We start from the raw sequence: 25479 nt of genomic DNA, 5'->3' as shown, positions 1-25479 counted from the left end.
CCAAGGTACAGCGGAGCAAATCTAATTGGGCCATGCAGCCAGTTTTCATCTCTGTAGAGTAACCAGTGCTTTTGCAGTGCTTTTGGTTTTATTTTGGTTTTGTTGCTTTTGTTTTTAACAGATTCCTTTTCTTGTGAACGAGGCAATGTGGTCTTTTATGAATCTTGCCTCCTAGTTGCAGGCAATAAACATAAACACAGTCAGCAGCAGGGGCTGTGGCAACCAGAGTTTAAGTAAAATGAAAATAAAGGTAAGAAAACAACCACAAAGCAAGTTCATTTTGTATATGATCTGAAGAGTTAAACAACCAGGATTTGTATTTCAGTGCTCATGAGAGAGAAATACATTTCCTTCAATATAAATTAAAAAAGCAAACAGTACCCTAAACCTTTATCTTAAATGGTGACATATGCAAATATATGTTATATATTGGAGGTTTAAAAGGTATGACTAATTAATGGGAAATATTTTTAAGCCAGGATGTTATTAATTTTTAAAATATTTTCTTATAGCATAAAGAATCTCTATTCTTGCACTTAGGCTGAGATCTTTGAGTATGAGAGACTAAAAAAAAAAGTCCAGAAGCATCCTCTGTGCTTTGGCAATTTAAACCGATGTGTTGTTTTTGACTTGAGCTCTCGCTGTCATACTGACCATCTCCTCCGACGTGAACAAGTGAGTATTTGTGCTTCCCGTTATCCACTACTCATTTCCTATCTCTGGTATAAACAATGCAATGCTTTCAGATAAAAAATTAGAGTGGAGAATCCACAGAATAACAGAAATGTTAGTTTGAAAGGACTTCTGGAGGTTATCTAGGCCAACCTCCTGCTCAGAGCATTGCCGACGCTACATGGGGTCAGCCACGGCTTTGCCTACCCGAGCCCTAGAACTCCGGAGACGGAGATCACATGACCTTGCCGGGCAACATGTTCCTGTGCTGCATTACCCTCTCGGTGAATTTTTTTCCCAATGTCCCACCTGAAACCTCCAGGCTGCAATCGGCGGCCATTGCCACGTTGTCTGGCACTACTGAGAATCACCTTTCCTTGCAGCTACGCTGCCGTTATCTTTGTAACTCCCCTTCAACAGCTGTAGGCTGTTCTTTCCTTCTTCCCTCTGCTGGTTCACTCCCCACTAGGCCAGTGAGATTGACTGAGATTTTTCTGAAGACTTTGGAAGACTCGTCCCAGTCAGTCTTACGTTAATGATTCCAAGTATATACAGCATTTCAAATACGGATCTGAGGTTTCATCTGAACAACAGAGAATGACACAAAACTTGGCAGGAATGCAACCTGAAACCCAGATTATCAATTCAGTTCAACTATTTACTCATTCTTACCAGAATACCTGGAGAGAATTCTTGACTTTTGGACCAAAAATAAAAAGCCAAACACTAACATTTGTGGTTTTAAAATCATAGTATTGGTCTTGAATGTTTAATACCATTTTTAGAAGCATGTGTTAAAAATAAAAAATTTAAAGAATCTTTGCATGGTTTCCAGTGAAGAGATACAAAGCTCACCACAAATACAATAATGATCGGCTGTTCACCATATTGTCTTTATGTTTATTATTAAATGTTTTGTACACTTACATTATCTGATTCAAAGAAAATCTGTGCATTTGTACTGTTTAACCTAATAATAAAAACTCTCTTACAATTTATTAATGATCTACAGCTACAGTTGCACACTGTTACAAAAGAATACAAGTCTTAACTTTATTATCATTAATCAGCATTAGTAAATATAATTGACATTTTATATAGAACCAGCTTTAAGTAACTTATTGGCAGAAATACAGATGCATCTTTAATATTACCCTCTGGCTAGCTATGCTGTTCAGGTGCCAGAGTGTCTGTACTAATGATTTGGAATTAAAATCAAATAAAAGCTGAGAACTACAATGCAGTATAAAAGACACAGCCACTTTCAGTACCACTTCTTTTTATATATTATTCGGAAGTATCTGGAATTTAAAAAATTTACAGTGGTATAAAACAGTGGAAGTGTCTGAGAGTAGATAACAAAATAGCACAGAGAAAGAGTGAATCTTATGTTTCCAGATTTCTACACTTACCCTTAGGCACACCATACGAATTGAAATGAGGAGCAAAAGTAGACAGTGTAATTAACCTTTCTTTTCCTTTTTCTTTTTTTTTTTAAGCAGAACATTTTACACATTAAAAATAGTGAAAATACACATACATGTATTTCCGCCTTTATTTTTCATCTCAGCAATTTCTGTAGTTCCCTGAGGATTTAATGTGCTTAGGCACGAAAAGGAACCTAATCCCTAAGAAATTTTCCTATGAAGATCTGGATTATGTTATCAAAAAAGATTTAAGAAAACCTGCTTCACTGTACAAACAGGAAAGCTATTCTGTCTCTCAAAGTCTCATGCCCTGTCATCTAGGCACTGAATACTTTTTTCCAGGGCATATCTGAGCCCTCTCTTCCCCACATTACATATATGCCACCTACTTGACTTCAGCTCTGGAAAAAAATGTATTAGAAGTTAAGCCAAAATACATCCTAGTGCTTTTCTGGTTTATGAGGGGGCCTCCAGGGGACTCCATATGTGGAACTCCCATGAAGGGTCACTGATAGATGTCCTAGCACTTATCATTATTTTATCCAGTTTATTCTCAGCCTTCGCTTCAGCAAGCTACATTTAAAGCCACTATAATTTATCATACCCAACTCTGAGGAAGAATCTCTGGATTTGGCCCCCTAAAGATCACTTGCTTTATTTATTTATTTGTCTAAAGAACTGGATTCTTTTCTGAGCTCTCATTTTTGGTAAGAAAGTTAAGCAAAGACAAGATATATTTAAGTTGAGAGTAGTATATATTAAACATTCAAAAGAATATTCATATTGTATGGGGACGCAAGAAATACAATTATTATACAAACATATATGTATATATAACGTAATCTTCTTCTTGCTTTACGGATCTGATCTCCTCCAAGGAGAGTCACAAATCCACACGATAGCCCTGAGTGCTCAAATTTTGCATTTGGTTCTCTGATTTTACAGTAGCTGAAAGATATGTAAAAGCTCATGTAGCCAGACAGCTCCCTACTGACTACACATCTAAGCAACTTCACATGCATATATTATTCCAACCAGTGTAGGCTGGAAATAACATATGCTTTAAAAAAAAGGAAAAAAAAAAGAGCTTGAAATGAGCCTATTTTAGTTTCCACATGAAACCTTCAGGGCTCTCCCTGACTAAATCACACCCTTCCACAGGGTTTTGCCATCTCATGTGGAGATGATCCAAACTACTGAGCTATACCATGCAGAGTGAAGGGTGGGAATTGCTTCACAAACTGAAAAAAAAGGCTATTACAGCTGTTTGTTGTTAAACACACTTTTGAAAAAAAATTAATAATAACTATTACCATTTTCCTAGAATGGTCCTGAAGGCTTTTTGTAATTTTTTTTTCTCCCCCTTTTAATCAAAACTTTGGAAAATGACCACTGGCCAAGAAAAGCATCTAGACTACTTTCATTAAAAAAAAAAAAAAAAAATCTATAGCAGGGAGTAGACTGGCATCATTTTGTTCCCAGAAAATAATAAAAAGTCCCATGCACTTGGCCTGACAGTATCATTATTATGATAAAGCTTCAACTGAAGTGTGTCCACAGTTCCAACGAAATCATTACAGCTCCTATTGTCTCCCTGATAAGGTTTTAGAAAGTTAATGGCTTAGTTATCCAACCATACTTCAGTTCTGAAAGGGTCTGTGTTTAGCTGAGGGAAAGAGGATAAATTAAGATGCCTACAAGCCCCCACCAAGAGGATCAGCTGAATAGTATATGTGCTTATTAAGGTATATATTGTGATCCCCATGCTCCATCTTCCTCCTCCCTCTTTCTCCCCTTGCCCCAAACAGTAGTAAGATGAGAAATCAAGCACTTGAAAGCTAGGATTTGCCAAATCAGTGCCTGAATATGTAAACTCAGCTCAACTATCTTCTTGTGTACCTCAAGCCAGGAGGCTTCAGTCTTCGGAAAATTCAAAGGCCAAACTAAGGAAAATCTTTCCTAAGAACCTGGGTGAGCCAAGATTTCTCAGAAACTTCCAAGACTACCACATTTGGGCATGTTTCTGAGCCAAAACATGCAAAAATCTGAAAACTTCAAAGAGAAATGAATGTAAGAATTGTTTTTTAAGAATGTTCGTTTTCTCATGGGCAAAACAAGACACTTTCTCCTAAATAAAGTCATGGAAAGTACTGAAAAATCCTGCATCATATTTCAGCATGACAGAGACACCTGGCACAGATAATTCCAATCCCAACTGTACACAACCACTGAATCTATACACTGCAGAACACGGTCTTATAATAGGAAAAGGTAAGTGCAGGTAGCCACTACCAGAATGTATGCCATATTCTGCAATTCTGAAATACAGTTAGGTTCAAATGCTAAAAATTGTACAATGAAATGTGTGTATATCTCATGTTTTTCAAAATCGTTATTGATATACACAGTTTGTACTGTGTTGTGATATAAAAGATATCTACAGGGCGCTGCAGTGGAAACCTACAAACCCTTCCAAGCAGTTTTTGGAAATTATCTGTTTTACTATTGTTTCCTGTTGAATACATAATGCATTTTTGTTCTCAGCAAAACCAAGCATTTTGTATATTCATAGCTTCTGTCATTTTCCACTTCCAGCAATAAATATTTAAGCACATTCAACCTAAAACTCTCAACCTAGTAATCCGCTGCTTGCGTCTTCCCCCCCAAGGTGTAACTATCTTCGCGCTAGTGCAGGATTGCTGAAGAGACATGAAAGAGATTGCTGTTACAGTCCTACCTGCCCACAGGCCAGGCCCATGCCTCTCTCTCCCATACCATGAGGACATGATAAATTTAACTCCAGCGCATCTGCACCAGCAACCTATGAAACATGCAAAAGGAAAAAGAAAATTAATCCTAAGTAATGTACTCTTTCATTGTCGCACTAACCATTCATGTCAAATAGATTTTTTAGGTGCTTAATTTATATTTAAAAAAAAAATCCGAGAGAAAGCTGTTGTTATGATAGCCTCAAAATCAAATGTGTTGATCACGATAGAGAAAAATTTGAAGAATTGATGTGGCTTTCCAAAAGATACAAAGAAAAAAAAAGTAAAAAAATTCAAAGTAGACAACCACGATAAGGATTTTTTTCTGCAAAATGTTAAAAAAAACGAGATGTATAATAGGACCTTACTGAAGCAATGAGAGAAAGGCTCAGCAGTTAGCGTTACACAGGTAGCTTCTGTGCTCTAAAGCACTGGGACTCTTTGTAGTAAATTTCTCCTTTTGGCTTTAATGGATTTTGTCTCCGTATTTTCTGCAGATGCCTGTACCACAGCTTTTGTGGTTAAATATTTTGCTTCTGAAGTCAAATGAGCGTATTAAAAAGTCCATACAAACATATTAAGTGTGTTAATTTCTCTTCAGCACTCTATTAACCAAAATTAAAAAGGAAAAGAAGCTGAAGTGTATAAGGGCAGCACACAAACACATTTCCATTTTTTCCCCTACTAATTGCTCCCGCCTAAGATGAGGCTCTATCCCTTTGCCTTCTATTTGGCTTTAACTAGTATTTTGTTTTGCATTTGCATTTTGTTTTTCTTATTGACCTGAAATAACTTTTGCCTGCTGTGCAGCCATGGTTCAGCAGCTCTAAAAGAGCGCGATCACGGAGGAAGCTATCCATCATTTTCAGGAACCTTCCACTTGCCGGTCAGCTCTGTGAGCTGGGGCTACGCAGCCGCCGTTCCCGTGTTATCGGCCTCCGTGACAAGCTGACCTTTCATACGAATAGGTCGTCCTCCTGCGGAGAGAGACCTCGGTACCTTCTGGGGCTTGTGCTCTTTGGAAAGCCACATCTATTATCTTCTGGATGGGGTCTTATGCATCCGATAAAATATCACTGCTCTTTAAGCAGTGGATTCCAGAGTGCCCCAACAAGTGTGACCCTTTCCGCAAAGCTGAGATTAACAATTACTTTGCTGAAGAAAGTTATATTACATATAGGACACATTATTAAATGCATTTAAATAATTACTCTTTTCCAAAGGGGTAACAAACACAAACACAGATTGAAAGTATCTGTCTTAAAATTAGATAGCATTGTCACTGTACTAAAAAAAAGGAGCAAATGGCACAATAAAGCCATCCATCACAGTCAGTTTAAGAGCAGTAGAGCTCATGTCAAGCATGGATTCCACAAAAGATTTCATGGTCAATTAGGTAAATACAGGTATAAAACGGACTAGTGTTGAAGATCACAAAGCCAACTACTGATGATGTTTAATTTCACTTCCCTAAGTCCCCAAAGTGATTTTTTCCCTCACAGGTTTAAAATGTCCAAAGAAAATAGAGAAGTGTCTTCCTGTATTACCATAAGAGGCTTTAAAACACTGTGAATAAAGAAGAAATGGTATCCAAACATACATATGCATGCATAGAAACTTGCTTCCAAAACATCTATACCCATAAATATATACATATATGTGTATATATACATACATATACATTTAAACATACATACATAAAATACGTATTTGTACAATATTTATAAAACATCTAATGCTGAGCTAAAAGTAACAATAATGACAAACTAATACTTTTTTCTTTACAAAGTTTGCTAAAGCCTTCCTTTACTGGTCTGAAAATATGCTTTTTATTTCCTCTAGATATTTTGATCTGTGATGAAAAATTCAGTTTTGTTTAAAAATAACAACTTCCTGTTATACATGGATATACACAGCTTTCTGAATGACAACAGTCTTAATGATCACCGTATTAGTCAACTGTTTCTTATGCTATTCACTATGGACATAGGAACATGTTTTTAAACAGTTTTTTACTTCAAATGATTTCAAAATCAAAATTTCAGGTGTATGGTCTGTTTGCATTTGTGTAAGATTGGATTTATATTATAGGAAGCCTGCTGACTGCTGTTATATACACTGGCTTTCTCTCCTATCATTTTTGAAAGTCTGTATTAAAACTACAATAGCATTAAATGAGCCTTTTATACTTTAAATATTGAAGAGTTTTATATTCAAAATTTCTTCTGGTGCTGTCAAACTAGTGTGCCTGTAGGCAAGGTAAGATCAAGTTAGGCTCTCAAAGGTAAAATTAAATTTTATCAGGGCATCCGTCATAATATACAGTTTGCTTAAAATGCAAATGAAAAGTATATAGATTCAAAGTCTAAAGGCTTCCCAAGTACTGTTTAAAAATCCAAGGGACCATTTTTTTCAGAGTAGATTTCCTTTAAATTTACATTTCCATCATTTTAATGAAAACAGAATAAACAAATTATAATGGACATGCTTTAATTCTCATTTTGCACTTTGAATCTATTTCTTTCAGGAAATTTCTTATTGCAGCTCTTTTATTTAAGAAGAATAAGAAAAGACAAAAGTGATGAAAAAACACATTTAGGAAAACATTACCTCAGCCATTTTTGAAAGTTCAGTCCAGTCATCCTTGCTGTAGCTGCTCATGATACTGGCAATTAGAATCTGAAAAGAATATATATGCAATCATTTTAAGCCAGATTTTGCAGGCCATCACAGGACTGTGATTCCAAACATTAACTATCTGTATATGGGAACTACTAGCTGTATGTGGGAACCAAAGCACTGGAGATGAAAAAGCGGTTTAGGAGGTCACCCATTTTATCAGTACCAAGTCACTAAGGAGTACCTCACTGTACTTGGTGCCTTTCGAGTTCAGATTCTGTCCATAGCTGCTTTTACTCCAATTTCTTTACTGAGGTTAAAGCTTTTACGTAAAATAAGGTCTAACTGGATTCTGATAAGGCTGCTAGACACACACCTTCCCAGTTGCATGCAATGCTTTTTATTGTTAAAAAGGAGTTAACTTCATCGTCAGTCAATCTTCAGTTCAAATAACATTAGTTTTCAGTTAAAATGAGAAGAAATCACCTGTTCTGGACCCAGCACAGAATGTCAGACACTGGAATGCCCCAGCATAAATGCTGCAGTTCCTAAAATCTGGGTGACACCAACAGCGAATGTAGCCCCAGAGCTCCTCCTGCACAGAGGACTTGTACGAAGGATGAGGCGAGCCTCCGAGGCCCGTACTGCAGCAGCTCCAAGGGTCACTCAGCAAGAGCAATGACTGAGCTCAAGAGCACAGTGGTGGATCAGTGTGTGTGCAAAGGAACTGCCATGGGAGGAAAGCAGAAAAATATTTGGCCACACTTCTTGTTTATGAAAGTTTTAATTTTCCTTCACAGGAAGGTTAGTTTGAGTCTTGTTTTCCAAACAAGCTTTACAAGCTGCATTAATATCTGGGATGAGCTTATTCTTTACCTTCCAGTCTGTGTAACACTTCTTTTGAACTTGCCCATAATGTTGATGGCTAATGACTCATTCATAAATGGGAGAATATTCAAAAATCCGACCTATAAGAATCATCCAACACACCTCTGTTGGGAACTGTAAACTCCCAAATTATCTCCAGAAGAAAGTTGATATATTTAATATCATTAGAAAGAAGGAAAATTTACTTTAAAAAGGAAAGTAGTTATGGTGAAGATTAAGTATGCCTAGGTTACAATATATTCATTTAAAAGGACAATACAACTTGTAACTACAATTCTTTCCGTTGTGTATATTGCGTTGCTCTGATGAATCTCTACCTATCAATCTACCACCTACCTACCTACAAACTACCTATCTATCCACCTTTCTGACTGATGTTTGCAAGACGAGAATCTTTTGAGAAGGAAAGCATTTGAAGAAGTATCCTCCCTGCTATTATGTACCCCTTTATTTGCATCGTCTCTGGCATAAATAGAAAACCAAGTTTTTCATTAGATACACACAATCATTGCTGGCTGTGATTTTATTCCACGCTTGAAAGAGGAAAAGCTTGTCACTTCTATACAATCATTTTTCTATTGCAAACAGCCTTATATAGCGCTGTAGGACAAATGCTTATGAAACAGAATTTGCTCTATCATCTATCAAATGAAATTTGAAAATTCTGCTGGGAGTGTACAAAGCAGGAAGAGCAAGATACATGATACTTCAAAGAGCTATTAATTAAGACAGCATATTTTTAAATATTGATTCCCATTCAAATTTAAAATTAAGTGCATATATTTGACAGAAGCAGTGTAATAGTACAGTGTTTACAGTAACAAAAAATAACTGAAAGAAAAAAATTTCATTTCTGCTCTTGATGTTCACATGAAAATCAGGATCTCAGAGAGGATAATAAAATTTAAAAAATAATAGGGATTGTATTCTCTTTGTATTCCCCAACATTCTCTTATAACTTGAAATGAAACTTAGTTCCTATGTGGAAGCAGATTCCCCAGCACTCCATGTTAACAAACCGTTCTTCCTCAAGTGGCTGTTCCTTCCCCAGACACCCCTACACTCTTTCCATTCGGTACCAGTACCAACAACGAAGGAAAAAAAATCATATCATATGTGGACATTTAGGTGCGCACTGCCTGTGACGACTGTGGTTTGAACCTGCTCCTAAAATTACACATGGGAGGTTATGAAGAAAACACAAAATATTATCACATATTACCTCCTAGAATGCTAATAACAAAAGACAAGTACAAATAACAAGTGATAAAAGTCACAGTTTATATTTGAATGTAATAAATAAATTCTATCACATTTCAGCCTCTCCTCGCTATTCTGACTTCTTTACCTTTTTGGTCAGAAATGCCAGCTTCTCCAAAGCACCCCAGCACGACGAGCCGTGGAGCACCGAGCACCCCTGGAGCCCTGGCAGCCCCGAACAGCGGCTCTCGCAGCCAGGCCACGCCTGGCCTAGCCCCGGCAGTCAGAGCCCACCGCAAGGGACCTCCTCCTCCCCACTCCTGAAACCCACACCGGCCATACTTGCAGGAGCTTAATTACGCTTGTTTGAACCACAGCTGGGAGGCTGAATCACGCCTGCCTTGCTCACAGAGGTAGACTGCTGGCTAACAAGCAGCTCTTACAATAACGCCGCTGCAAAAGCATAGTAAGTGGGAAATGAAGGTTGACTAAATTGCAGCCTTGCCAGAGCTTGGAGGAGAGCTGCCCAACAAACCGTGTGTGACTGAAGCCTAACATGATCCCTGGCCCAGTCCTCATTCCAGATCTAAACCATATCAAGCATATATGCTTTCCTCTTCCTCACCAAACAGCTATTTTGCCTGTTGTGTAGAGATCTTGTGTTTCCCGCCCCGCACGGCCCACGGACGCTGCGCCCTCGCTGACGATCGCCGCGACACAGCCACCCTCGTGAAAGAAGAAGGTCTTCATACCCCACCGTTATACAAGGTCACAGGCAATTTCTCCAAATGCTTGTGAGCAGGTAAGTGCACATTTGTAACATCTGAAACTACACCTTGTATAGGATTTTTTTGATCACTCATGGAAGAAGAGTGTCTAAATAACCACTTTTTTTGGGTGGAGGGAATGAAGATGTAAATGGGAGGTATATAATGTACCATTTAGGACATGATTATAAGATGAATATACTGTAGCTAAAGCACCTAGTAAAAACCTACATTTCACACAATTCTGTAACTAATGCATTAGTAGTTGTTCTACTTAAAAGGCACTGACAAGGTACTTCTCATAATCCTTAAAATATTTTTTCTCCCTGTTTATAATAATCCCCTGGAAGCTTAAACTAGAATCTATTTCCCCTGCAAAAATTTTTTTTCCACTTCTATTTTCTCTATGTGGATGTCTCAGGAATGCAATAGCATTAAAAAAATAATAAAAAGGATAAGGTTCACCAGTACATATGTTTTTAAATGATCTTTCTCCTCTAACATTGAGAATGTGATGGGTTTCAGAACAAAAGGATGGAGAGAAAAAAAATGACTGGCCCTACTTTCGGTCAGATAATTCTGAGAACATGTATTTAAATGAGGATAGCAGTAAAAACTTAGGTAGACGATTAGTCCTCTACTGCTCTGTAGGGAATAAGGGAGTTCCAGTTCCATTCAAAGATTCTGAAAAATCTCAGGGGGCTGGATTTAAATGTGAACATTGTCTGCTCCTGCAAATTTAAGAAAACTTCCGAACAATCACAGTGGAATCACAATCCTCCGTCCTCATGCCAGTAACAACCATATTTTTACGGTCTTCCAACACTGGCCCTTAACCCACATCTATTCCTAAACTGTTCTTCCAGATCTGCGCATAATCTCCCTGCACTTAAGCAAATCCAGCCACTCTAACCAGTGTGGCTTTCCCTTCCGTTCCCTTCGCCTCTCACACCAGGCTTGATTAACTTCAGCTTGAGGTAAGTTCTGCCCCAAGTGTCAACAGATGTCCCATAGAGACACTGCTGCTGGCTTCAACCTGTACCTCATTCTGCATTCAGAAACACTCGCAAAAATCCCCAGGATTTTGTATTTGATTTGCAAACTCCTTGCAGAAATAGAAAGAGATTGTGAATATTTTCACTAAGAGAATGTTCCCCTGAAAGCTAGAAAAATGAGTTTTCAAGGAGGCAGAAGGATTGGTTTTTTAACAGTTACCTGTTTGAGAAGGAGAAACGTGAAAAAGGATAATTGCTGTTTATAGAGGGGATCCAGAGACTGAAGACTACATTAAGAAACAGATTTCAAATACCCACAAAATTATTGTAAATTGATCTAAACTTCAGAAGGTATTTGTTTTTTGGTCAGACAAAGATTTCAAACTTCCGCTGAAGACATTTTTCTTACTGACAAACAGCACAGAATAGCCTCGCCACATGGTCTGGTTAGTCTGAACAAAGCTGAACACACTTAACCAGACGCCATCAGGAAGCATTCACTAGGAAGAAGAGGCCCAGCACTGAAGGTATAGTCTTTCTAAAATAATAGCAGAAATAACAGATTTATTTCATCATGCACCATGGGAAATGACACCTACAGCTACACAAGCACATTCGGAGAGGATAACTTCTTGGCAGCTCAGTCTTTATTTCACAGCATTAAATTCCCTCTATCTGCATTAGGAGTCTGTGCAGTGAGTCCTGACCTAGCCCTCTCTCCCCCAAACACAGGAACCAAGCCCCATGTCCACAGCATTTCCCAAGGGCTCTGCACCCGTGCAGGGATGCCAGCAGCACAGCCTACCAGCTGCTGGTGAAAAGCTAATAAAGAAAAGTTTACTGGGCACTCCTTGGCTATTTCACTGATATGAGAAACAATCCTTGGTTTGTAAATATCTAAATGAAAAATACACATGATCGTATAGACCTCTCATAGTTTTTTCATATATGAATGAAAGATATAGACCCTAAGCCAGATTCTTCCCTATCCCACAGCTCTTAGATGCAGCTTTAGTTGCAAAATAGGACCACCAAGGGAACAGAAAGAGGAACACTTTGCATTGCACCCAGATTTTCCAGGCTTGTACAGCTAGCCTCTGTAACCCTGACTCTAACAGAATGTCAGATTCAGGAAAAATCAATTATGCCATGTTTTGCCAGCAGAAATGTTCAGGTCAATGCCACCCTTGCCACCACTACAGCTGCAGTAGCCCTCTGCTTTTCCAAATGGCCATTGGCTGATGAAATGATCACTCTCAAAATCATTCTTTTTCCTTCATCTACTAGAAATCTGGCTTCTTTTAAAGCAAAGAAATTTCTTTTCCGCACAAGCTGCAGTGCACTTTTTAGACACAAACTGTTGCTTTGGGCAAGAGAAAATTCACCTCAGAATGCTTTACCTAGCTTGGAGGGACGTGTCGGGTAGCCTCTATGCCACACGGGTCTGTCTGCTGTGGTGCACCACATTAGGCAGTGTTCAGTGCCTGTGCTGTGCCAGTGCGGAGACTCAGCGAGGGGTGAAGCCACGCAGCAGGCGCCATGCAAGCACCCAGCCCCGGGCAGTATACCATCTGAATAAAAGACAACTCTGAGAGATGAATTGGGGCGGACTGAGAAACAGAAGACTAAAAATCAATTAGAATCTTAGAAAACTGAGAAGCAGTAATAAATGTTTGCTACAGAATCATTTTTATTTTATTTTATTTTATTTTATTTTATTTTTGTACCTGGGAGAACTCAGACTCCTTGATTCAGCAACGAGCAATAGATCTGTGAGCAGCCACGTGGAACCTTGCAACCACTATTACTAGTGTGCAGAACTTTTCTAATATGCATCTCACAGGACAGAACACAAATGCAGTAAATATTCTGTATTACACAAACATACTTAGATGTGAATTAGTGAAAAATAATGGGAGCACAATAATGGGAGCACAATTTTTTACTGTTGCAAAAAATAATAAAAAATAAAACCAAAAAACCCTAGGAACTAGACTGATTTTGATGGCTTCTAGACTGAACCAGGTTTCTCTTTTACTGTACTTTCCTGTTGTAATTTTTGATGTGTTGCAGAACTGAAATAAAAATAAGCTTCTTATTAAAAACTACCTAGAACATCAAATCCCATGCAATAAGAAAGTTAACAATTGTAAACCCTGTCATGTCTCTGAGAAGCAGAGGAATTATCTTGTTATCAATTTAATAATGGAACATTGAAGTAAATGATGCCATCCACTGACACCAGTAACACCATCTCTCCTGGGAAATTCATGTCTGTAGGAACTGTCAATCTAGATGGATATGGACATATTAAACATTGTACCTTCAAGTCCATAAATCTATTCTTTCTATGCTGCCTTAATAAAAAGATTCTGCATGATGATAAAGACAAGCAATGCAGAATGTCTTGACATTGCTGACCTGTAATTCTCCTTTTTTTTCCTCTCTTTTTCCAGGGACTGGATAGTAAATAATTTAACAATCTTCAGCCATCCATTGTTTTACCCATTCTTAATTTGCACTTAAAATACATTTAAGATAAGTTCAGTAAATGAAAAGATGGTAAATAGGGAGTATTACTGTTTATTATTTAGCTGTCTTTGTGTAGCAAACCTTCCAGTTAAAGCCCTATCTTTACCTTATTACTTTACATTGAGATATCCACTGTTTTTTTCGAACTAAAGTGCCAGTAAGATGCAATAGATCTACACAAAAACAGGCCAGACATTATCGGCAGGCCAAGAAGCCCATGATAGGAGCAGGAAAATATTAGCATTTTCCTCACACTAATACACAAACACACATAAAATCAACACCAACAAGAAACAACAAAGCTTCTCTTCTCAAGGAAAACCTGAGATGTTTATTTTCAAAGGAAAGAAACCCTGATCCTGTGACATTTTCTTATGATAACTCTACTACTATTCTATGCAATGACCAATGCAGATTAAATGAGATTACTGGATGCATGTCAGTGAGGCAGACTGGACTATCACTCCAAATTAGGACGTAAAGTTGTTAGGATACAATGTCCTCAGACAAATAAAAATTGGAAGTTGGAAACAAGCCCACTTCTCTGTAAAATAACAGAATGCTGTTGCTTTGGCTGGAGTGAGAGGCTAAACAGATCACACTTTAGGACTGTCTGCAGCTGCAGGAACTGGGAAATAGCTTGGTAACTGTCCTCTGCCATGTGAAGCTCATCAGACAGTGCTAAAGCAGGAGTTAAGGAGCTACCACGCCTTTGGCCTTGCTACTATACATGAATGTGGAGACACACAACATGTGGCTAAATGAAAAGCTTACTTTCCACTAAAACAATTTCAAGAGAGTCCTACCAACTAAGAACGCAACTCAAAGCCAACTGAATGGACAGAACAAAAACAGATCTTCTGATGCACCTGTACCTCCAGTGCCTCAGGGCACTCTTTAATTAACACATTATAATTCCTAAGGAGTGAAAAAGGGGCCATGGAATATAAGTTCCCTAAAACACATGTCTAAAGAAAGAAAATACAGCACTTGCAGGAAACGGGCATATTTTACATGATTAGAAAAAGCTTGTCCATCTTATGATAGATCCTTGAAAAGTTCAGTGCTTCAGATAAGCCACTCAAATCCCATAGAAATTTATCCACGTGGCTACAGACTCCCCTGGAAATATGGCAGAATCTTTGGGATTTTATTTGGGAGAGAGAAGATAATGTCCAATCTTTAGTCCCTCTGGTAATGAATATAAAATACGCAAGTTAACAAAGGCTGAATCCAAGAAAAAAGTGAAGACAGATCCCTTTTCAGCAATACCCCTAGCAAACAACATCTGAAGCCCTTGTGAATCTGCCATGCCCCTGCTGTATTTTTATACTTCCACACTGTCTCAATACAAAGAGAAAGCAGAGGAGGCCAACACAATATAGAAGGAGCTAACAGAAAAATATCGTATCTAATTCTACAATATTTCAGACATATGCTATGACCTGTAGCAAAAACTTTACACCAGGGTTCTGACACATTATTGATTCTTAAGACCACATATGGAAAACAAGGCTGGCAAGAGGCAACACAAATTTATGGATTTTTTTCCTCCACCTATAGAGATTTTTCTCTCATCAAACTGTCTGGCTATATATACAGTCCTTTTTAACACAGTTCTCTGAGTACCTCACTAATTGTTAATGTGTTTATTCTCACAATAGCACAGGCAACTCTCTGCTGGGTGCCGCTCTGAGGAGGTAAGCCGATTGGAGACAAATATGTTCGAGTGCTGTAGGCTGCTGCTACTTAGGGAATAAAGAGCAGTGGACTGGAAGGAACCCTAAGATCCCTTTTCCAGTTCCTTCCAGTCCCTGATTACTTCTAGATACATGTAGATCTCATTTATTTCCTCTGTCACTTAGCAGCAAAGTTGCTTAATTTATTAGAAAACAAATTCAGTGGAAAACAAGGAGAGACAAAATGTGCATTGAGTAATTTTGTCTGAGTTCCCCAACTCCAGCATTCAGTTTGCTAGCAGTTCCTCAGGTCATTTCTGTCTGTTTCCATCTCCAAGAAGTCCATCCTGACTATTCCCTTATTCCGTCACCCACAGGGCTTCCTTTGATTCACTTCCTTGGATTCGAAGGCTCAAAAAGCTAGGAGTATTAGGGCAGACAGAGGTGAGAAATGTAGCTCAGATAAGAGGGAGAAAAGAAACCTCCCTTTTATACTTGAGAGCCTTCTGATCTCTTTCACCATGTAACATCACACTGCTGGTGCCTAAGCAAAGTTTGGGAGGAGTAAGCGACTTTGTCAGCTTGGTTGCATCCTCCATAGCTCACTCACTCTCTGGACGTCACTATCCTTGGAGTGATATACCTTTGCACAAACAGCTCTTACATTGGGCCATGCTGCTAGATCAAGGCACAGCTGTTAAGCGGGTGTGCTGGAATAGGCTGTAAGGCTCATCCCTGTTCACCAAGCTATTTGAGAGCTTTGCACACCTGGGACTCCACAGCTGCATGAGGGAGACCTATGGAACTGTCATGCTATTCTCGCCTTATCTGGTCTAGGTGTCTGACTTCGTAAATTAAGCAGAGGACTTTTTACTCATGCTCCAAGATCTTCCTGATTAATGGGACAGGTTCCCCTCAAGGGGAGATGGTCTGCACATGTTCACAGGGTTGGAAAAACTAGATCTTCTTGTGGCTTCTGTTTAACAAAAAAGGGAAATATGCTTCCATGACCAGACTAATAGCGTTAACATCATCGTATTATTCAGGAAGACCACCTACTTTATGATAGATTAAATCATTAATGAACCAGACTTTTCGTCTGTGTTATGTTAACAAGGGTTTTACTGTAACAGAGCTGGGACACTGTCAAAGAGCATCATCAATCGGTCTGGACATGAAATGAAAAACACCAGGACACTTAGAGAATCAGTACTAAGAATTAGGACACTTTCCCTCCCGAGCTATAGACTGGAGATTGTTCATCTACTTCACTACCTCTTAATCTTCTTGTCAGTCATGTATTCCATGAATAACGCCATCTCACAAATTTTATCTTTGTTTCTACCTAACTGGCCAGCCAGTTATAATTTCTGATTGGTTTCAGCCTCTTCTCTAGTCCTCTAAGGCTCTGAATGCTGTACCGGCATTTCTGCTTTTCTGACCTAGATCCCTTAAAATAGCTTTTCCTGCCAATTTCAGGCCTTTCCTTTCCCAGATGTCTCCCCTCTTCATTTCAGCTTCCTGGGTAATTTCCGCACCCAGTCAGCCTCAGAGATGTGGCTGAGCAGACACACGCTGGCCCAGAAAGACAAGAGCAGAAGCAGCACTGCAGATCCTGGTGTGACACAAATGGAGAGGCTGAAACTCACCTGAAAGTATAGCTGCTTGTTGCAGCATAAAAATACATTTAAAAGAAATATTTACTTTCGATGAAAAATGAAATCCTACCAAGCCTACCCATAATATCCCATTCAATGTCCTTTGGCATTCAATTTTCTCCATTCTGTTGCCCTGTTTTCTGTCAATAATGTTGGTATTTTCTTACTACCTCTAACACCTCAAACAGGCATGGTACAGTTCTTTCTTCATTTCGCAGTTTGAAACTCGTCATGCTACGCGAAGTTAGGGTTTTAGGCTGGGTCCACCTCAGAGTAGGTGCTTCCATTAGGGACAGTGAAGTCTATCTCCACCAGAACTTTACCAATGGTCACTTAAGCAAGTCCTCCTGGGTTATTTTCCTGTTGGAAAGCACAGGTGGCAGAAGGCTGTCGTGCTCATAGCGGCAACTGCTCTGGCATCACAACACACAGAAAAGAAAGCAGACTTCTACTACTTGTGGAGATCCCCTTCAGCTAAAAAACACTGTATCTACACTAGAGTAAGGTTTCAGAGAAGGAGACAGCTGAGGTGTACAGTTTAAGTGGGGCTCAGAAGGGTCTGCCAAAGTAAAGCCAGAGCTGTGGGCGGAGTGCTCCCCTCAGCACTAGTTCACCTGGGGTTGTGGCTGCATTCCCGGTCTGGGGATCAGTCAAGAGTTAGGTGCAAGGTAAGGGTTAGGATTTTGCAAACAAGACATCTGAGACATACAGCAAAAGTGGGGTTCAGAACACCCTGCCACAGTAAAGCTAAGCCTGATACTGGAGTTCTTCCACAAGTGATCCTCCACTTGAGGGTCCAGAGTGTGCCATGGCACAAAACTCAGTCTACGTGTAGCAGTTGGGTTGGGAAGGATTAGGGTTAGACAAGGACAGCTCTCACACTGGGGACACTGCAGTCCATCCTCTCCACAACTTTATAATTCTCTGACTCTTTCTGAGGCTTACTTCCCTCCTGAGCTAACTGTGGATGGCACACACAGTAGCAAACGCCCAGCACCACAGCACACCAGGACACATTGTACCCTTTACCTATGCAGTAGCCCTTATTGTGAAGAGTGATCACCAGCTAAAAAACATTAGAGCTGCCACTGGTCCACCTCATCTTTCAATGAATGGCATGTTCCCACATTTGCCTACTTCAGTAGTCAAATGTTCCCAAAAATGTTATTATAACAATGACAACTGTCCCATCTACTGATCTTCATTATCTTGTAATACCTTTTGCTTTCCTCCTCAAACACTAGAATAATTCTGTTGCAGATGGCTTAACTTTCCACTTTGGACATCATCTTTGAATCAGTATCATTTTCTTTGGATTGTCTGACTTCATAGACAATATGCTTCGAGTAGAAGTTTGGACTGGATGACCTCCTGAGGAACCTGCCAAACTGAATTTTTCTATGATCCTATGAAACCTCCCTGCAAAAATGCACATGATCAACAAATTCTTTTGCCTCATTCTCTTCAGGATCATGTTTAATCTTCCATGTACACCTCATACTTCTGTATCAAGCAGACAGCTACCCATTTTTATCAATTCTGACGTCAGGCCTGCTGAGCTTTCCCTAGGCATGGAAACCTGCTGCAGCCCAGTATTGGTGTGAACCTGTCTTTTATCTCTGTATTTTTCCTTCTGTTTTCTCACACAATCTTCAACATATCATCTTTTCTCCTTTTTGAGATCTGCTTCATTGCTGTCTCCACTGTCTCTTCTTGTGATCTTGCAGGGCCAGTTTATCTGTTTTTCTTCTTTGTTACCTACCTTTAGATTTTGCTCTCCCTCTTCATTGTGTACTAAAGCAAACATATTCTTCGGGTTTTTTTTTTCTGCCACTATCTGACCTCATGCAACTCTGCCTTTCAATAAGACTCAGTTGTTACTGAGACAGATCAGTCGCAGCACAGCCCAGCAGCAGGGCAATCGTCACAACTACAATATGCCATCCACCTCACTTGCACAAAACCTCAGACTGCAACAAAGCAAAATACCACACAAACGCGCGCATACCTTCCTCCCCAGATGAACAAGAACAGATCTCTTGATCTGGGAGAAGCCACTGTTTCCCATTAGGCCCAGGCTAATGGGAGCCTAAGCTCATTTAAAGGTACACCTATATCAACAGTAGCATTTGTTCTAAAGAAGTAATATTTGTTGCCTTTTCAAATGATTAGAATAAGCTAGCAGTTGATACGTTCTTGCCTGCCCTGGCTAGACAGCTGTAACCTATTTTAGGAACTTTTAAAATGGAAAAGGGAGAAGATAAAAAAGCAAAGGCTAAACAAGCAAGAAATATGCTCTTGGACAATGCAAAAACTTCTTAAAATAATCATTTTCATTTGGCAAAATATTTCTTCTATAAATTTTTTTTGAGGAGAATTATATTAAAATGGTATCTTAACAAATAGGGAGGCTCTACTTTCTATCAGGCACAGAACTTTTCAGGAAGAGAAAATGCAGCTCTGTTTTTTCTGCTGAACTTAATTTCTTCATATTTCCTTCCTATTAGCCCATGGTATCTCCTGACTGGGCCAAAAATTCAGTGAAGAGCGGTGCCACTGTGCACCAAGCCTTATGATGGTGGGTCTTCCGTGTCCTCTTCTGAGAGATAGGATCAAAAAATCTCATGAGTGGGTAGCTTTATTTTTATATGCAGACATTCTAATTTACTTAAGTAGCAAGCTGTTATGTCTGATGACCCAAGTAGTTTTTTGGATACAATCCAACAGCAAAGAAGATATAAAATTAAGGGCTGGAAGCTGGCAGCTACCTTCTGACTAATCTTCCCTCTTCAGCTGCCAGTTCCACCCACTTCTTAATCTTTTAAGGAAGCATATCAGAAGATGCTGAGAAACTGAAAGAGGCCTTACTATTTTCACTAAATATTTGGGTGTTTAAAAAAATCATTATCTAACTTGTTCAGCATACTGCTATGTGATTGGACATTTCAAAATTAAAATACAGTAAAGACTTCATAGGATTATTGTTTAACTTGAAGAAAAACACAGCAACACCAACTACCATGTAATATAGGAGAGATTTTATCAATGTCCCAGCAGTGAGCAGGTGTGCTCCCAAGAAGATAAATAAACTGAAAATAAATCAGGTCAAATCTGGATTCCCCAGGCAGAATCAAAGACAGAAGTGCTTCTGGGAACCACATTGGTGCTGATAGTACAACATTAAGAGAATGCAAATGTGACTTAAACCCATGTTTATGACCCTCTGCCTTCAGAGACATAAACAGCTCACAGGTATCTATCTATACAATTGGGGTACCTACGAGATTCACACTACCTCTAAACATTCTGGCCTGACAGGTAGTTTGTTTAACTGAAACATACTGCAAGTATATTCAGACTTTAATATGGAGATATGGCTCTCATATCAATGTGAGGCATGGCTAAGAATAAGTCTTTCGGATTCTTCCACAGTGAGAAAAGTGCCACAGATTTTTAGAAATGCTACCCTAAAATTTAGGAACAGAGCTTCAATATCCGTATTTCAAAACCGAAGACCTTAACCAACTGTTACATATACACTGAAACAATCAACACAACTATAGTCTTATAATAAAAATGTTGAACATAAAGAGAATGAAATGAAAATGGAACTGGAAAATGAAAAAGTTGAGGAACCTTGAACACACACATACACACAAAGAAAAAGATGTAAAAATAAACCACTAAAAAAATTCTGCCAGGGAGCTGTGAGAATGACAGGCACAGTGGCAGGAAAGGGAACAGGAAAATACTCTGTTGTTTCTTGCAGTTTGCATTTAACTAAGTGGCTCATAACAGAGGATGTATTTATGTCTACTTGAAAAGAAGCCTTTAAAATGTTCATTTGGGTTTAAGTGTTTAGAAAATAAGTAACTGTCAGATTTTTGTTTCAACAATTAAAAGGATACCATCTCCACTAGACATGCACATGAGACACAAACAAGTTACTACTGAGTTGAGTTACCATCAATCAGCACACCTGCCGGAATTGAATACTTCAGTGCTTTTTCAGCTCCCAGAAAAAACAAGGTAATTCCAAGTTTGCTTTGTCCAAAATGAAAGCAAGTCAAATTAACCTGAATTAGCTTCTATTTTCTGCAAGCTAAGAATATGCGCGTGGACAGTTACCATGCTGACATGCTGTATTTTGTTATCTCACGGTAATTTGTTGGTATGTCTGCGTTCACAGTAACAGTATATCAAATTAGCACTATCTGAAGAGAGAATGAGTTTGCCCTTTGGATGCTGCTGGCCACCTGATCTTGCATGTTTAGCAGTTACTCTTTAACCTTAATAACAGGTACAGCTTATTAGTTCCAACCAGAATATAAAAGAGAACTTGAAAATAAAAGCAGGGTGAATTGAGATCTAGAAATGGGAATGTGATAGATACAAGAAGTTTGGTTTGCACTATCTAGAAATTTATGATCATAGTTCTTAAACTCAACGCACATAAAAAGCTAGGAGGACATTAGCAGTATTCAGCCTGTAGAGGAAGATCAGTTCAGAGCCTGCTAATAATTCCACATGCTTATCTACGTGTTCCTCTCAGCAGGTAAGGAAAAAACCATCTTGGAAACCCTTATTCCTACATGTTGCTCTGAATTGGAGTTCTTTCCATAGCCCCCCTCTCCAGAAAGCACAGGAGGCTGGGATAAAGTCCAGCTGCTGTCAATCAGGCTGAAGACCTGGCTTCGATTGTGATGGATTTAAGCACGTGCCTCTGCCTTTCTTGTTGAAGCTAGAACATGTTTGCACAGAACTAACTCTCCTGCTATTGATGCAGTTTGTATCAGTAAAATAAACTCTTTACTTGCTCATGAACAAAAATATGATGGTATAACTGCATCTACACTAGGGTTCTGCCAGGACAGTAGTTAGATGCAATTTTATTTTTAGTATTCCTAGCCTACACAAGTATGTGAGCAAGACTTTTAGATACAGACCTAGCTTTCCTATTTTTCTTCACTAGAGCTCTAACAAAATGTCTAAAATGTGAACTACATTACAGAAATTAAGTGCATAATATGGTCTACAGAAACAGCACATACTTATTAATTTCATCAAGTAAAATTTTGCTTTACTATTATTATAATATATATTCAATAAAAGAGAAAAAGCAGAATTATCTAAATGACATAGGCTCAGTGCCTCCTAGAAGACTAAAATCATATCACAGCCAATATAAATGAATGCCAAAGCTACTGTGCATTTTAAAAGATCAAATTTTGTAATTTACTCAGTTGCCTATGACAAACATGAAATGGAAATGGGGGAGAAGTATTTGGGGGATAAATGCTTTGCACAGGTAATAAGCCTAGTAGAATTTTGTCATTCTTACAAAGTTAACAATTTAATTTTCATAGATCATTGACTATTAACAATTTTTAAGTATAAAATTTTGCCATTTTCTTTGTTTTTACTTTTTAACAATGCTACAAGGTCAGTTTTCCCCCTCCAATGGCAACTTGTATATCCTAATGTTAAAACAATAACTACCCAGAAAAGGGCATTTCCTAGGGAGTAATGACGGGCTGGGAGGAGTTGATGGCCCGAGGCACTGCTGAGGGCCATTAACTCTGGCTGGTCATTAATCGACAGGAAATGCCCAGCACCGAGGTTGTTATTGCTATTTTAAGCACAAAATGGGGGGAGGGGAGGGGAGGGAACAGACATCTTAGTGTACAGATTTTTTTAATGCATGATGCAATTTCCTTTGTTGCAGTCTATGGAGGACATTTCTAGAAAGACGGACTGCTCGCTGGCATCCCATTGGATTTCGCAGATCATTTTGCAGCATTCTTTGTGCACACAGTAGCTTATGAAATTGAGAAAATAGGTGGGGATTTTAAGGGTCTTTCTGTTCTCTCTAAATAATAGTCTCCACAGAAGAATAAAAGGAAAATTCAACCTTAATAAGAGGAATAAAAATATGCAACTCCTCATGTCATTGTCAGCAGAATTACACTTTAGAAATATCTTTTTAATCACAGCTTCATCTTTAGTACATTTCTTTCACTGGGACTCCTGCTTAAAGACCATTCACATATCTCATCGAAAAAGGAATTTTTAGCAGCGGCAACAGCCAAAGCAAATCCTAAACCAGCTTTAGCTGATACCATCCATTAAGGAGTTTGTCTTTTTACAATAATCAAGCAGATTGGCTCATTTTCCAGGAGATGGTTGGTGAATTACTCCAGAAACTGCTTTAATTTTCTCCTAGTTCGCACTCTGAGGCTAAAGTTTTAAAGACATGCTCATAGTCCTCAGGAAATGGTGAAAATTGTTCTTTTCTTGCAGGATCAATAACTCACACTCCAAATCTAAAGCATATTCTTAGTGTATGCACAAAAACTCTCTACCTTACTGAACTGCTTACCATTTGTCAAACCTTAGCTGTGAAGGTAAAACAAACAAAATAAGTCATGCCTTTATAACGTGCGTAGTAAAAAAGTACAGTTCTGCACTAACTAGTTTGATAGGTTTCTCAACAAAGCAGTAGTCTCCAAGTGCAAAACATAAAAGATCTCACCGTTCTCCTCTCCGTCCTAATCTGTCACCAGCAACACTGCACATTTGAATCATAGATTGATTGCCTGAATCTCACTGAACTTACCATGGGATTATGTTTTCAGCCACAAACTGCAGCTTCCAGCAGAAGATACATACTTTCTTGAAATACGGTTCCCTCAAATTAATGGTAGGAGTGCATTTCCACCTCCTTACCAGATTCAAGACCATATTCTTAAAAGATTAAAACAAAAAAAGGGGGTGGAGGGACAGGCAATATTATGTTGCCTTTCAGACCAAGCAGTATAACACCTACTGCATGATCAGTTAAACATGCATGAGCAGACATTTTCTCTGGGTAACATTTTAAACGACTTTTTTGTGTTTCTTTATACAGGAACATCTGTGGTGACCCTCTGGAAATGCAGTCTTTCAAATCTTAGTAAACTTGAAGGCAGCATTTGAATTACAAAATCCTTAGCACATCCTTTCAAACTAGTAAAAAACATACATTCATCTCAGCTTGAATTTAAGCAATGCAATTTAATGTTAATTAGGTTATCAAAATGTAGAACTGGCACAATGGTCCAAAGGTTGAGACAGGACTGGGAGGCAGGAGACAAAAGCTAATCCTGGCTCCAAACCTAACAGCAATTTGTGCATCACCAGCGTAAACCCGTAAGAACAGTGCACCTAGCTCCGTGTATCCCTTCTCTGACTGGGACCAGCAGCAGCTGCAGAGGGTAAGCTTACGGTAGCATTTCCACAGAAAACTCTCTCTTTGGAAATTGGTGACACAGGAATTCCCTGAGCCAGAGGTGATGTATTCCATAGCTTTCTCTAAATAATTTTTCCAATCACTTTCTTCTCAGCCATACACACTTCTGGCATTTGCAACACCCTGTGAGAATGAGCTCTACAGCTCAAAGGAAGAAGTGTCTCCTACCACTTATTTCAGCCCATCACCTTTTAGATTACAATCTAGCTATACCCTTGCCAAGGCAGAAAAGTCTGAACTGCACTTTGTATTCAAAACATGGAAATAAAATGAATCAATACATTGGTATAACGAAATTTTTTGCTTTGTTCTGTCTTCCTTTCCTACAAATTCTGTGTTTGATATGCTTAATTTCAATGCTACTGAGCATTATGCTGAGGTTTTCATAGTGCTTTCTGTTGTAACCCTAGTATCTCACTGCTGACCAGTAATAGTTAGCTTCGAATCTATCATTGTGTATATAAATTTAGTACCATTTTATCCCATGTGCATCACTACATTTATCCTCATTTAATGTTATCTCGCAGTCTGTTGCTCTGTCACTTAGTAGTGTAAAATTCTTCTGCAGTTCTTCACAGTCAGCTCTCACCTTTATCTCCCTAAAATACTTACTATTATCAGCAAACTTTACATTCTTGAAATTCTCTCCCTTTTCCAGATTGTTAATAAATATTTTAAATAGTACAGAACACAGCAAAGATCCCTAGGGAACTTTACTGGAGATCTCTATACACTGTGAAAATGGAGTATTTGTTTCTTTGTTTCCTATCACATTGTTTCCTATCTTTAATTAGTTATTTACCCACATGGAGTTCTTCCCCCAATCTCATGGCAACTTAATTTCTTTTAAATCCTTCAGTGAGGGACCCTATCAAATGCTTTCAGAGACCCTAGCTGACTGCATCAGCTAAGTCTCTCTTCATGTCCTCAAAAACCTTAGATTTTTAAGGTTACTACAGAAGGGGTTTTCTTTGCTTTTTTTTTTT

The 25479-nt window shown here is 38.7% G+C and overlaps 1 protein-coding gene across 14 annotated transcripts in view; it reads right to left on the bottom strand.

The window, feature by feature from the left end:
* Positions 1-25479, bottom strand: part of DPYD (dihydropyrimidine dehydrogenase) — a 381364-nt gene that overhangs the window by 110042 nt on the left and 245843 nt on the right. For all 14 annotated transcript variants that reach the window (XM_064515868.1, XM_064515870.1, XM_064515869.1 and 11 more), the window contains 2 exons: positions 7478-7546; positions 4837-4920 (listed from right to left, as the gene is read on the bottom strand). In XM_064515868.1, the coding sequence (XP_064371938.1) occupies positions 4837-4920; positions 7478-7546 (153 nt within the window). The remainder of the gene's footprint in view (positions 1-4836; positions 4921-7477; positions 7547-25479) is intronic.

Source organism: Dromaius novaehollandiae, chromosome 8, assembly GCF_036370855.1.
Source record: "Dromaius novaehollandiae isolate bDroNov1 chromosome 8, bDroNov1.hap1, whole genome shotgun sequence".
NCBI lineage: Eukaryota > Metazoa > Chordata > Aves > Casuariiformes > Dromaiidae > Dromaius > Dromaius novaehollandiae.
This window is presented reverse-complemented; position numbering and strand designations above follow the sequence as displayed.